Source organism: Carcharodon carcharias, assembly GCF_017639515.1.
Source record: "Carcharodon carcharias isolate sCarCar2 chromosome 37 unlocalized genomic scaffold, sCarCar2.pri SUPER_37_unloc_3, whole genome shotgun sequence".
Taxonomy (NCBI): domain Eukaryota; kingdom Metazoa; phylum Chordata; class Chondrichthyes; order Lamniformes; family Lamnidae; genus Carcharodon; species Carcharodon carcharias.
In genome coordinates this window covers 359128-373663 of record NW_024470768.1, presented here as the reverse complement: position 1 = coordinate 373663, position 14536 = coordinate 359128, and the positions used below count along the sequence as shown (strand labels likewise).

Sequence of the window (14536 nt, the reverse complement as noted above, 5' to 3'; positions counted from 1 at the left end):
ATACAGCACAGGGTTAGATACAGAGTAAATCTCCCTCTACACTGTCCCCATCAAACACTCCCAGGACAGGTACAGCACGGGGTTAGATACAGAGTAAAGCTCCCTCTACACTGTCCCCATCAAACACTCCTAGGACAGGGACAGCACAGGGTTAGATACAGAGTAAAGCTCCCTCTACAATGTCCCCATCAAACACTCCCAGGACAGGGACAGCATGGGGTTGGATACAGAGTAAAACTCCCTCTACACTGTCCTAGTCAGACAATTACTCCCCTGATTGTGAGTATGGACTCTACATCAGCTAACCATGTCGAGGGCACCTACCTGAAGTGTTTCCCTGCAGACGTAGGCAATTTGTTTCTCCAACAAGGGGCCTGTGACTGTGAGGAAAGGGTAAACTCTGTTAGAAAGCAGACAGCAAGGTCTAACCCAATGTAGAAGGTGCTGTAGACTAAGATCTACATCTGGTACATAGAGAAGCACATCTCTCCTCTCTCTCTCTCTCGTGGTTGCTGCATTTAACTTGTTCAATGAGCACTTGTGCAGCCAATTACAAAGAACAACAAAGAAAAGTACAGCACAGGAACAGGCCCTTTGGCCCTCCAAGCCTGCGCCGATCATATTGCCTGTCAACTAAAACATTTTGCGCTTCCAGGGTCCGTATCCCTCTATTCCCATCCTATTCAGGTATTTGTCAAGCTGCCTCTTAAACACCACTATCGTAACTGTTTCCACCACCTCTTCTGGCAGCGAATTCCAGACACTACCTCCCATTCAAGGCTTGATCGGAACTTCATCCACACCTTAAACATTCACTGACCTTGATTTGCTCCGAGTCTGGCAACATCTTGATTTTAAAATTCTCATACATGTTTCAAAACCGCTCCTCGGTCCCCTCCCTATCCCTGTAACTTCCTCCAGCCCCTACACCCTTCCCTATCTCTGTAACTTCCTCCAGCCCCTACACCCCTCCCTATCTCTGTAACCTCCTCCAGCCCCTACAAACTTCCCTATCTCTGTAAACTCCTCTACCCCCTACAACTCTCCCTATCTCTGTAACCTCCTCCACCCCCTACAACCCTCCCTATCTCTGTAGCCCCCTCCAGCCCCTACAGCCCTCCCTACCCCTGTAACTTCCTCCAGCCCCTACAACCTTCCCTATCTCTGTAACTTCCTCCACCCCCTACAACCCTCCCTATCTCTGTAACCTCCTCCAGCCCCTACACCCCTCCCTATGTAACCTCCTCCAGCCCCTGCAACCCTCCCTATCTCTGTATCCTCCCTCTAGCACCTACAACCCTCATTATCTCTGTAACCTCCTCCAGTCCCTACAACCCTCCCTATCTCTGTAACCTCCTCCAGCCCCTACAACCCTCCCTAAATCTGTAACCTCCTCCAGCCCCTACAACCCTCCCTATCTCTGTAACCTCCACCAGCCCCTACAACCCTTCCTATCTGTGTAACCTCCTCCAGCCCCTACACCCCTCCCTATCTCTGTAACCTCCCTCTAGCCCCTACAACCCTCATTATCTCTGTAACCTCCTCCAGCCCCTACAACCCTCCCTATCCCTGTAACCTCCTCCAGCCCCTACACCCCTCCCTATCTCTGTAACCCCCTCCAGCCCCTACAACCCTCCCTATCTCTGTAACCTCCTCCAGCCCCTACAACCCTCCCTATCTCTGTAACCTCCACCAGCCCCTACAACCCTCCCTATCTCTGTAACCTCCTCCAGCCCCTACACCCCTCCCTATCTCTGTAACCTCCTCCAGCCTCTACAACACTCCCTATCTCTGTAACCTCCACCAGCCCCTACAACCCTCCCTATCTCTGTAACCTCCACCAGCCCCTACAACCCTCCCTATCTCTGTAACCTCCTCCAGTCCCTACACCCCTCCCTATCTCTGTAACCTCCTCCAGCCTCTACAACACTCCCTATCTCTGTAACCTCCACCAGCCCCTACAACCCTCCCTATCTCTGTAACCTCCTCCAGACCCTACAACCCTCCGTATCTCTGTAACCTCCTCCAGCCTCTACAACCCTCCCAATCTCTGTAACCTCCTCCAGCCCCTACACCCCTCCCTATCTCTGTAACCTCCTCCAGCCCCTACAACCCTCCTTATCTCTGTAACCTCCTTCAGCCCCTACAACCCTCCCTATCTCTGTAACCTCCTCCAGCCACTACAACCCTCTGAGATCTCTGCGCTCCTCCAATTCCGGCCTCTTGACCATCCCCCGATTCCCATCGCTCCACCATTGGCGGCCGTGCCTTCAGCTGCCTGGGGCCCTGAGCTCTGGAATTCTCTCCCGACACCTCCCTCTCTCTCCCTATCCTCCTTTAACACACTCTTTAAAACCAACCTCTATGACTGAGCTTTTGGTCCCCGGTCCCTAATATCACCTTCCGTGGCTGAGAATGATTAAGCCAGAGAATGAGGCCATTCAGCCCATTGTATGCTTGCCCGATGGAATCTCCAAATGGCAACTACTCACTTTGGTAGATGTCCTGTAATGATCCGCCCCCACAGTATTCCATGCAAATCCACATTCGATTATTTCTGGGGAAGATAAAACACACGGACCCCCGAGTTAATTGACCGCCTGCTCCACTCTCTCCCCTGTCAGTCGGTGCCTAGAGGCTAAAAGCAAAATACTGCGGCTGCTGGAAATCTGAAACACAAACAAAAATCCCCTCCCCCCCCCCACCCCACCCCCACTAGGGCCATCTCTCACTGGCTCATTCTGCTTTCTGCTCTTAATGTCACCATTAGCACCTCCTTTAGCCAGTATCACCACCATCAACACCCCTTCCACCTTCTGTTTAGGGCATCTTTTACAATCTCTCCTTTGCCCCCGCCCATCACTGGGCCTTCTATCCAGCTCCACCTGTCCCCACCCGCCTTAAACAGTATATATTTCACCACATTTTTACTCCCCTTTAGCTCTGAAGAAGAGTCAGACGGACTCGAAACGTTAACTCTGTATCTCTCTCCGCAGATGCTGTCAGACCCGCTGGGTTTTTCCAGCACTTTGCTTCAGTGCACCATAAGGCTGCGGGGCTAACCCAACACCTTGACTCTTTCAGGCCCTCCGCCACTTCACAGAATCATACTGCACTGAAAGGTATGATTAGGTCCTCACACCTGCACAGGAGACGCTCAATTCATCCCAGCATGGCTCCAGTCCGGAACCCCGGGGAAGCTTCCTCTCTCCTCTGACTCAGAAGGACGAGTGTTCGAGCCCCACTCCAGAGACTTGAAACTCGTTATCCAGAGCAGTACTCCCAGTGCACTACTGAGGGAGCGCCGCACTGTCAGAGGGTCAGCGCTGAGCGAGTGCCACACTGTCGGAGGGTCAGTGCTGAGGGAACGTCGCACGGTCATAAGGTCAGCGCTGAGGGAGCGCCGCACTGTCGGAGGGTCAGCGCTGAGGGAGCGCCGCACTGTCGGAGGGTCAGCGCTGAGGGAGCGCCGCACTGTCGGAAGGTCAGCGCTGAGGGAGCGCCGCACTGTCGGAGGGTCAGCGCTGAGGGAGCGCCGCACTGTCGGAGGGTCAGCGCTGAGGGAGCGCCACACTGTCGGAGGGTCAGCGCTGAGGGAGCGCCGCACTGTCGGAGGGTCAGCGCTGAGGGAGCGCCGCACTGTCGGAGGGTCAGCGCTGAGGGAGCGCCGCACTGTCGGAGGGTCAGTGCTGAGGGAGCGCTGCACTGTTAGAAATGCCTTGAGATGTGAAATGCAAATGGCCTGACACTCTCCTGCAAAGGGTCCCTGGATAGTGTTTAGGAATCCTGGTTCTTACTCCCCTCCCCATACCCCAGGGGTTCTCAGCAGATTGGAGTAAGCTATTGTATCGCCACAGTTGTGAGATGCAGAGGACTGAAGGAAAATGTGATCCCCGTGTTTGTACCGATGATTTCCACACAGCCCCAGGGGTGCTGGGGGTGGGGGCGCACAGCATGATCTCACTCACCTGTAATAACTGGCAAAAAAGGCAACGATATTTTGATGTTTACAACCCTTCATCATTGTAATCTCCAACTGTAGGGAAGATATATCATCACCTGGGGAGAGATCAGAGTGAATAGACATGCATCATTGTACAGCTGTGAAGGGGGGTGGTGAGCTGCCTTCTTGAGCCGCTGCAGTCCATGTGGTGTAGGTACACCCACAGTGCTGTTAGGGAGGGAGTTCCAGGATTTTGACTCGGCGACAGTGAAGGAACGGCCGATATGTTTCCAAGTCAGGATGGTGAGTGACTTGGAGGGGAACTTCCAGGTGGTGGTGTTCCCCATGTGTCTGCTGCCCTTGTCCTTCTAGACCGTCGTGGACATACACTTGGAAGGTGCTGTCGAAGGAGCCTTGGTGAATTCCTGCAGTGCATCTTGTAGATGGTACACACGCTGCTGCTACTGTGCGTCGGTGGTGGGGGGAGCAAATGTTTATGGATGTGGTGCCAATCAAGCGGGGCTGCTTTGTCCTGGATGGTGTTGAGCTTCTTGAGTGTTGTGGGAGCTGCACTCATCCAGGCAAGTGGGGAGTATTCCATCACACTCCTGACTTGTGCCTTGTAGATGGTGGATAGGTTTTGGGGAGTCAGGAGGTGAGTTACTCACCACAGGATTCCCAGCCTCCGACCTGCCCTTGTACCCATAGTATTTATATGGCTGGGTCCAGTTCAGTTTCTGATCAATGGTAACCCCCAGGATGTTGGTAGTGGGGGATTCAGTGATGGTAATGCCATTGAATGCCAAGGGGCGATGGTTAGATTCTCTCTTGTTGGAGATGGTCATTGCCTGACACTTGTGTGGTGTAAATGTTACTTGCCACTTGTCAGCCCAGGCCTGGATATTGTCCAGGTCTTGCTGCATTTGAACATGGACTGCTTCAGTATCTGAGGAGTCATAAATGGTGCTGAACATTGTGCACTTTAACCCAGCGACAGTGAAGGAGTGGCGATATATTTCCAAGTCAGAATGGTGAGTGACTTGGAGGGGAACTTCAGGTGGTGGTGTTCCCATCTATCTGCTGCCCTTGTCCTTCTAGGTGGAAGAGGTCGTGGGATTTTGGGGTCACAGGGTAGTGTTGGTCTGCGACGTCAGTCTGGGGTAGCTGAGTGGCGCTTTGTAACTGTGAAAAATCTCCAGGCATACAGCCTCATATCATTCCTCCAACCTGTAACAGTGTGGAGACACTCTATGAAGTGATATCCTCGTTGCCTGGTCACTGGTCGGGCTGTTACCTGATAACAAAAGCGCAACACTCGGATGCTGGAAATCTGAAAATAGAACAGGAAATGCTGCAAGTCTCAAGGCAGTGAAAGGACAGAAGGGAAGGGTTGTGATCGCTGAAAGGAGGAGCGGTCAAATAACAAATAGGACGACAGTGCAGGGTAAAAGGAGAGGGTAACGGGGCAGATAAAGGAAAAAGGGATAGTTGTACAGGAGGTATCAATGGCAAAAGCAGGAACCTCTCCAACAGCTGCCGCCCAAACAACACACAAAAACACAGAGAAAGAGGAAATTCAAAAGGCCACGAAAGGGTGGTGGAGGCAGGTGCAATCGAGGTATTCAAAAGGGAATTGGGTTGCTACTTGAAGAGAGGGAACGTGCAAGGTTACAGGCATAAGGCAGGGGGGGTGGGACTTGGCGGGATGCTCTTTCAGGGAGCCGGTGCAGACTCGATGGGTCGAATGGCCTCCTTCTGAACTGCAAAGATTCTGTGATACCGGGGCTGAAGCTGTTGAACTCAGCGTCGAGTCCAGAAGGCTGTAAAGTGCCTAACTGGACGATGGGGGACTTGTTCCTCCAGGCTGCGCTATGGCAGGACAAGGACGGAGATGTCAGCGTGAGAGCAAGACGGAGAATTAAAATGACAAGCCACTGGTCACGCTTGCAGATTGAGCAAAGCGGTCACCCAGTCTGCGTTTGGTCTCCCCAGTGCAGAGGAGACCACATTGGGATCGGTGAATGCAGTAGACCAAACTGAAGGAGGTGCAAGTGAAACGCTGCTTCACCTGGAAGGAGTGTTTGGGACCTTGGACGGTGAGGAGGGAGGAGGTAAAGGGGTAGGTGTTACACCTCCTGCGATTGCATGGGAAGGTGCTGTGGGAAGGGGATGAGGTGTTGAGGAGTGGAGGGGGGAAGGGGGGGGTGGGGGGGTGCGGGGAAGTGACTGAGCAGGGGACCAGGGTGTCCGGGAGAGAACAGTCCCTCTGGAATGCTGACAGGAGAGGGGAATCGTGCGTTTGGTGGTGGCATCAGGCTGGAGTTGGCGGAAAAGGCAGAGGATGATCCTTTGAATACGGAGGCTGGTGCCATGGGGAGGGAGGGTGAGGGAAGCCCAAATGTGGCTCTGGGAGCGAGGGGAAGGGGTGAGGGCAGGGGTGGGGGAAATGGGGTGAACAGGGTCAGGGTGGGGTGAGGAATCCTGAGGGAAAAGGAAGACATATCAGAAGTACTGGTGTGGAAGGTTACATCATCAGAACAGACGCAACAGAGAAACTGGGAGAATGGAATGGAGTATGAGGAAGTGTAGTCAAAAGTAGCTGTGCGAGTCTTTGGGTTTGTATTGAACATTAACAGATAGCCTATCTCCAATAATGGAGACACAGAAATTGAAGAAGGGAAGAGAAGAGTCAGAGATGGATCAGGTGAAGATAAGAGAAGGGTGGAAACTGGAAACAAAGTCATTGGAATTTTCCAGCTCGGGGTGAGAGCAGGAAGCAGCCCCAATACAGTCACCAATGTACCAGAAAAAGGGAGCCTGCGTAGGACTGGAATAATTGATGTTCTACATATCACACAAAAAAAGACAGGCAGAGCTAGGAGCCATACGGGTACCCATTGCAACAGCTTTTATTTGGAGGAGGTGAGTGGAGCTGAAGGGGAAGTTGTTCCGAGTGAGAACAAGCTCAGTCAGGTGGAGGGTGGTGTTGGATGCGAACTGGTTGACCTTCCGTTTGAGGAAGAAGCAGAGAACTCTGAGAACATCCTGGTGGGTGGTGGACGTGTAGAGGGATTAGATGCCGGTATTGAAGAATAAATGGTGAGGGCCAGGAAGCTAGAAACTGTTAAAGTGATGTACGGTTTGGAAGAGACATCAATGTAGGTTGGAAGAGACAGGACAAGGGGAGAGTAAGTGGAATAAAAACACAAGGTGCTGGAAAAACTCAGCGGGTCTGACAGCATCTGCGGAGAGAGATACAGAGTTAACGTTTTGAGTCCGTCTGACTCTTCTTCAGAGCTAAAGGGGAGTAGAAATGTGGTGAAATATAAACTGTTTAAGGGGGGGTGGGACAAGTGGAGCTGGATAGAAGGGCCAGTGATGGGTGGGGGCAAAGGAGAGATTGTGAAAGATGTCATAAACAAAAGATCAAAGGGGTGTTGATGGTGGTGATACTGGCTAAAAGAGGTGCTAATGGTGACATTAAGAGCAGAAAGCAGAATGAGCCAGTGACAGATGTCCCTAGTGGGGGTGGGGTGGTGGGAGAAAAGCTTGAAAATAGGCTAAAAGCTGGGGATAAAACAATGAATGGAAATGGAAATAAATTTTAAAAAATGAAAATAAGTGGGAAAAAAATTGAATAAAAAAATTAAAAATGAATATTTGAAAAAGGGGGATCGGAAAGGGGGTAGGAATGGAGGAGAGGGTTCATGATCTAAAATTGTTGAATTCAATATTCAGTCCGGAAGGCTGTAAAGTGCCTAGTCGGAAGATGAGGTGTTGTTCCTCCAGCTTGTGCTGAGCTTCACTGGAACAATGCAGCAAGCCAAGGACAGACATGTGGGCAAGAGAGCAGGGTGATGTGTTGAAATGGCAAGTGACAGGGAGGTTTGGGTCATGCTTGCAGACAGACTGAAGGTGTTCTGCAAAGCGGTCACCCGGTCTGCATTTGGTCTCTCCAATGTAGAGGAATGTCCGAAGAAGGGTCACAAGGACTCGAAACGTTAGCTCTGTTTCTGTATCCACAGAGGCTGTCAGACCAGCTGAGGTTTTTCCAGCGTTTTCTGTTTTTGTTTCAGATTCCTAGCATCTGCAGGATTTTGCTTTTACCTCAGTGTCCCGGAAACCTGGTTAACTGATGGTTTGATAGATTGGGAGCTTACCGGGATCCAGTTTGATGACCTTGACAGCTGATAGTTCACTAGTCTGTGTGTTACGAGCCTAGAGAAGAGAGGAGATTACAGTGAAAAGGAGAAGCTCTAGCCTTCCACCCTGCTGCACAGGGAAAAAAAGTAGGTCAAAACTCAGAACTGACACATTCATCTGACAGCCTAGACATCCCAAAATAGCCCAGCAGATGGGGTTAGGAACCACACTGCAGGGACCTTGAACATTACAGAGAGTAACAGACAGAATACTGCAACATTCATGGGCAACTTGTATGTAGAGAGATCTCACTGATAACAACCAGACAGTTCATCTGTTTTTAGTAATGTTGGTTGGGAGATAAATATTGGCCCTGGCATGGGATCTTTTACACTCACCTGAGAGGGCAGACAGGGTCTCAGTTTAATGTCTCATCCTGAAAGAAGGCACCTCCGACAGTGCGGCTCTCCCTCACTACTGACCCTCCGACAGTGCGGCGCTCCCTCAGCACTGACCCTCCGACAGTGCGGCTCTCCCTCAGCGCTGACCCTCCGACAGTGCGGCGCTCCCTCAGCACTGACCCTTCGACAGTGCGGCGCTCCCTCAGCACTGACCCTCCGACAGTGCGGCTCTCCCTCAGCACTGACCCTTCGACAGTGCGGCGCTCCCTCAGCACTGACCCTCCGACAGTGCGGCGCTCCCTCAGCACTGACCCTTCGACAGTGCGGCGCTCCCTCAGCACTGACCCTCCGACAGTGCGGCGCTCCCTCAGCACTGACCCTCCGACAGTGCGGCACTCCCTCGGTACTGACCCTCCGACAGTGCGGCGCTCCCTCAGCACTGACCCTCCGACAGTGCGGCACTCCCTCAGCACTGACCCTCCGACAGTGCGGCACTCCCTCAGCACTGACCCTCCGACAGTGCGGCGCTCCCTCAGCACTGACCCTCCGACAGTGCAGCACTCCCTCAGTACTGACCCTCCGACAGTGCAGCACTCCCTCAGTACTGACCCTCCGACAGTGCGGCGCTCCCTCAGCACTGACCCTCCGACAGTGCATCGCTTCCTCAGCACTGACCCTCCGACAGTGCAGCACTCCCTCAGCACTGACCCTCCAACAGTGCTGTGCTCCCTCAGCACTGACCCTCCGACAGTGCGGCGCTCCCTCAGCACTGACCCTCCGACAGTGCGGCGCTCCCTCAGCACTGACCCTCCGACAGTGCGGCACTCCCTCAGTACTGACCCTCCGACAGTGCGGCGCTCCCTCAGCACTGACCCTCCGACAGTGCGGCACGCGTGGCTCAGGATTAAAACTTGCTCCCATGAGGCGCCTTGGGATGTTAAAGGCGCCATATAAATGCAAGCTTTCACTGCTGAGTGGTTTGCCAACATTTTAGCACGCTGCCTCCAATGTATTTTACAGCAGATAAATATTTTACAGCTTTGAAGAGGAGTGAATTTTATTTGAATTGCTCCTGGTCTGTCTCCCAGGGTTGTACTTGCTTGCAGTATGCTCAGTGCAGCTGGATCTGGCAACAGCGTTCTCCAGGTAACACTGATGTTGGTAACCCTCGCAATGGTGCGCTAGCAACTGACAGTAACAGGAAGATGCTGAGCACTGTTGCACAAGCAAGTTGGCAGCGATGACAAAGGCTGTGCTTAGGCCATAATATGTTACTGACAGGAAAGGCTTGGTTATCGCTGTCGTACACACTCGAGGCTCAGTGCAGAATTACAAACACAGTAAAGTCCAACATTACTCCCACACATCCCTGCACTTCTACAGCAGACAGGCTTCAGATGGAGACAGGGTCAAAACGCAGGTCAAATACACACTCGTGTCCAAGGAAGGGGAGGGGATTGAGACTGATGAACCCCTTCCCACTTAGCATCATCACCTCCCCACCCCCCCGCCATGTTAAAATGTGTTGCTTAATCTTGTGGTGGTAAATGACTCGCGGTTACTGCAATCCCATGTATGAAAATCAGACCAATGGCTCATCGTCACATTACTGTTTGTGGAATCTTGCTGTGCACGATTTGGCTGTTGCATTTCCTACAACAGTGACCACACTTCAAAAAAAAAAAATGTCCTTCCTCGTCTGTGAAACGCTGCGGGACATCCTGAGGTAATGTAGAGGGAGCTTTACTCTGTATCTAACCCCGTGCTGTACCTGTCCTGGGAGTGTTTGATGGGGACAGTGTAGAGAGAGCTTTACTCTGTATCTAACCCCGTGCTGTACCTGTCCTGTGAGTGTTTGATGGGGACAGTGTAGAGAGAGCTTTACTCTGTATCTAACCCCGTGCTGTACCTGTCCTGGCAGTGTTTGATGGGGACAGTGTAGAGGGAGCTTTACTCTGTATCTAACCCCGTGTTGTACCTGTCCTGGGAGTGTTTGATGGGGACAGTGTAGAGGAAGCTTTACTCTGTATCTAACCCCGTGCTGTACCTGTCCTGGGAGTGTTTGATGGGGACAGTGTAGAGGGAGCTTTACTCTGTATCTAACCCCGTGCTGTACCTGTCCTGGGAGTGTTTGATGGGGACAGTGTAGAGGGAGCTTTACTCTGTATCTAACCCCGTGCTGTACCTGTCCTGGGAGTGTTTGATGGGGACGGTGTAGAGGGAGCTTTACTCTGTATCTAACCCCGTGCTGTACCTGTCCTGGGAGTGTTTGATGGGGACAGTGTAGAGGGAGCTTTACTCTGTATCTAACCCCGTGCTGTACCTGTCCTGGGAGTGTTTGATGGGGACGGTGTAGAGGGAGCTTTACTCTGTATCTAACCCAGTGCTGTACCTGTCCTGGGAGTGTTTGATGGGGACAGTGTAGAGGGAGCTTTACTCTGTATCTAACCCCGTGCCAAGGAGCGTGTTATGTTCTCGTGCTGATTTCCTGTTTCTAAGCGTTTGAGGTGGTGAGACAGGGTTTCACACCGTCAGAACCTGAGAATCTGGGGAGGGTGGAGCCCAACTCTCAGAGATGAGCTGCTTCCTTTGCCACCTCTGACTGGTTTCCTGTGATGTGCAAATCCAGCAGAACAGGGCACAGTTCACACGGTTTGAGCTGTCCCCAAACTCGTGCACATCGCAAGCAATGCTTGTTTATTTAAAGGCCAACAATATACTTCACCTTACATTTATAAGCCTGTGATGAAGCCTGACCCCATGGGCACATGATCGCAGAAACAGCACCCAAAGAATTCCAAGACTTGGCTTCAGTTTTGGAGACAGACCTCTGCATTCTGACCCCAATCTGTGGAAATAAGTTGTTCTTTTGCCCTCCCCTTCTCAAGAATCCGACAGCACAGGCGGCTATTCGGTCCATCTTGCCTGTGCTGGCTCTTTGAAGGATCTATCCAATAAGTCCAACCCCCTCCCCGCTCTCTCTCGCCCCCAGAGTCCTGCAAATTTCTCCTTTGAATATTTATCCGATTCCCCCCTTTTGAAAGTTCCTATTGAATCTGCTTCCACCGTCCTTTCAGGCAGCACCTTCCAGATCACAACAACTCGCTGTGTAAAAAAAACATTCTCCTCATCTCCCCCTTTGGCTCTTTTCCCAATTCTCTTCCATATTCCTTGCCTGATCTCTCACCAAGCAGAAATATCCAGCACTCTGTTTAAGCCCAGCACACTCATTAGATTTTCTCTCATCTCTCTTCCGCAGTTAGCATCGTTCTCTCTTTCCCTCCCCTTCCTCTTTCTCGTCCAGTGAATCTACAGCGACCATTTCCACAAGGTGTCACGTTCTGCTGATGGTGAGGTGTTGAAAAATCATCCAAAACACTCCATCTGTGACCAAGATACTCATTCAACATCACCTAATGCTTTTCCGCTATCACTGTGATATCCATGGTTCGGCAGGTGGCGCTTCCCTCTCTCGGCTGAGTCTGAGATTTATGGGTTCACGTCTCCACCACAGATATATCAGCTCATAATCCAAGCTGACAGTCCTAATGCCTGTGCTGAGGGAGCGCCGCGCTGTCGGAGGGTCAGCGCTGAGGGAGCGCCGCGCTGTCGGAGGGTCAGCGCTGAGGGAGCGCCGCGCTGTCGGAGGGTCAGCGCTGAGGGAGGGCCGCGCTGTCGGAGGTGCCGTCTTTCAGGATGAGACATTAAACCGAGGCCCCGTCTGCCCTCTCGGGTGGGGGTAAAAGATCCCACAGCCACTATTGGGAGAAGAGCAGGGGGGAGTTCTCCCCAGTGTCCTGGGGCCAATATTTATCCCTCAACCAACATCACTAAAAACAGATGATCTGGGTCATTATCACATTGCTGTTTGTGGGATCTTGCTGTGCGTAAATGGGCTGCTGAGTTTCCTACATCACAACAGTGACCACGCTTCAAAAAAAAAAAGCCCTTCGTTGTGTGTGAAACACTCTGGGACATCCCGAGGGGGTGACAGGAAGCCCTCTATCTAAGACACTCGTTAAAACTTACCCCTTCCTGAGCTTTGTGTTCCGTCTCCTAAACATGTCCTCTGGATAAGGGCAGCAGTGATTTGGATGTCCTGGAGTTTACAGAGGCTGCAATAGGGGAGCACGGCCGGGAACAGGGTGGGAGTTGATGGTCAGCTTGAGTTTAAATTGACTGATTCCAGCTGGGGTATAACTTTAACTTCCAGTCAGAATGGAACAGCGGAGTTCCCTCAGGGAGACAGTCCAAGTGAAGCTGCAAACTCCATCTGACAGGGAAGCTATAAATTGCTCTCTGAGTTCTGAGCAGATTGAAACACATCGGAAACAATCACAGAGAAGGTGATTGTTACACGTCTCACAAGTCTGAGAACATGTGTTAACAACCTGCATTTAACTAGCACCTTTAACACAGATCAACATTCCCCCAGGTGCTTCATAGGAACATAAAACAGGCAGGAATCTGACCCTGAGCCACATACGGAGATATTAGGGACTGAAAGGAACAGTAGCGATTCCTGCTGTTTAGTTTCACCTGGCAAGAATTCTGTTAAACTGCAAAACCTGGGACTGTCCCCATCAAACACTCCCAGGACAGGTACAGCACGGGGTTAGATACAGAGTAAAGCTCCCTCTACACTGTCCCCATCAAACACTCCCAGGACAGGTACAGAACGGGGTTAGATACAGAGTAAATCTCCCTCTACACCGTCCCCATCAAACACTCCCAGGACAGGTACAGCACGGGGTTAGATACAGAGTAAAGCTCCCTCTACACTGTCCCCATCAAACACTCCCAGGACAGGTACAGCACGGGGTTAGATACAGAGTAAAGCTCCCTCTACACTGTCCCCATCAAACACTCCCAGGACAGGTACAGCACGGGGTTAGATACAGAGTAAAGCTCCCTCTACACCGTCCCCATCAAACACTCCCAGGACAGGTACAGCACGGGGTTAGATACAGAGTAAAGTTCCCTCTACACTGTCCCCATCAAACACTCCCAGGACAGGTACAGCACGGGGTTAGATACAGAGTAAAGCGCCCTCTACACTGTCCCCATCAAACACTCCCAGGACAGGGACAGCACGGGGTTAGATACAGAGTAAAGCTCCCCCTACACCGTCCCCATCAAACACTCCCAGGACAGGTACAGCACGGGGTTAGATACAGAGTAAAGCTTCCTCTACACCGTCCCCATCAAACACTCCCAGGACAGGTACAGCACGGGGTTAGATACAGAGTAAATCTCCCTCTACACTGTCCCCATCAAACACTCCCAGGACAGGTACAGCACGGGGTTAGATACAGAGTAAATCTCCCTCTACACTGTCCCCATCAAACACTCCCAGGACAGGTACAGCACGGGGTTAGATACAGAGTAAATCTCCCTCTACACTGTCCCCATCAAACACTCCCAGGACAGGTACAGCATGGGGTTAGATACAGAGTAAAGCTCCCTCTACACTGTCCCCATCAAACACTCCCAGGACAGGTACAGCACGGGGTTAGATACAGAGTAAAGCTCACTCTACACTGTCCCCATCAAACACTCCCAGGACAGGTACAGCACGGGGTTAGATACAGAGTAAAGCTCACTCTACACTGTCCCCATCAAACACTCCCAGGACAGGGACAGCACGGGGTTAGATACAGAGTAAAGCTCCCTCTACACTGTCCCCATCAAACACTCCCAGGACAGGTATAGCATGGGGTTAAATACAGAGTAAAGCTCCCTCTACACTGTCCCCATCAAACACTCCCAGGACAGGGACAGCACGGGGTTAGATACAGAGTAAAGCTCCCTCTACACTGTCCCCATCAAACACTCCCAGGACAGGTACAGCACAGGGTTAGATACAGAGTAAAGCTCCCTCTACACCGTCCCCATCAAACACTCCCAGGACAGGTACAGCACGGGGTTAGATACAGAGTAAAGCTCCCTCTACACTGTCCCCATCAAACACTCCCAGGACAGGTACAGCACAGGGTTAGATACAGAGTAAAGCTCCCTCTACACTGTCCCCATCAAACACTCCCAGGAC

General features: G+C 51.8%; 1 protein-coding gene across 4 annotated transcripts in view; it reads right to left on the bottom strand.

Moving 5' to 3' along the window:
* The window catches only part of LOC121274741 (mitogen-activated protein kinase kinase kinase kinase 2-like), a 60897-nt gene that overhangs the window by 40785 nt on the left and 5576 nt on the right, over nt 1–14536 (bottom strand). For all 4 annotated transcript variants that reach the window (XM_041182081.1, XM_041182082.1, XM_041182083.1 and 1 more), the window contains exons 2-5: nt 8104–8161; nt 3969–4059; nt 2493–2557; nt 325–380 (exon numbers count right to left, since the gene is read on the bottom strand). In XM_041182081.1, the coding sequence (XP_041038015.1) occupies nt 325–380; nt 2493–2557; nt 3969–4059; nt 8104–8161 (270 nt within the window). The remainder of the gene's footprint in view (nt 1–324; nt 381–2492; nt 2558–3968; nt 4060–8103; nt 8162–14536) is intronic.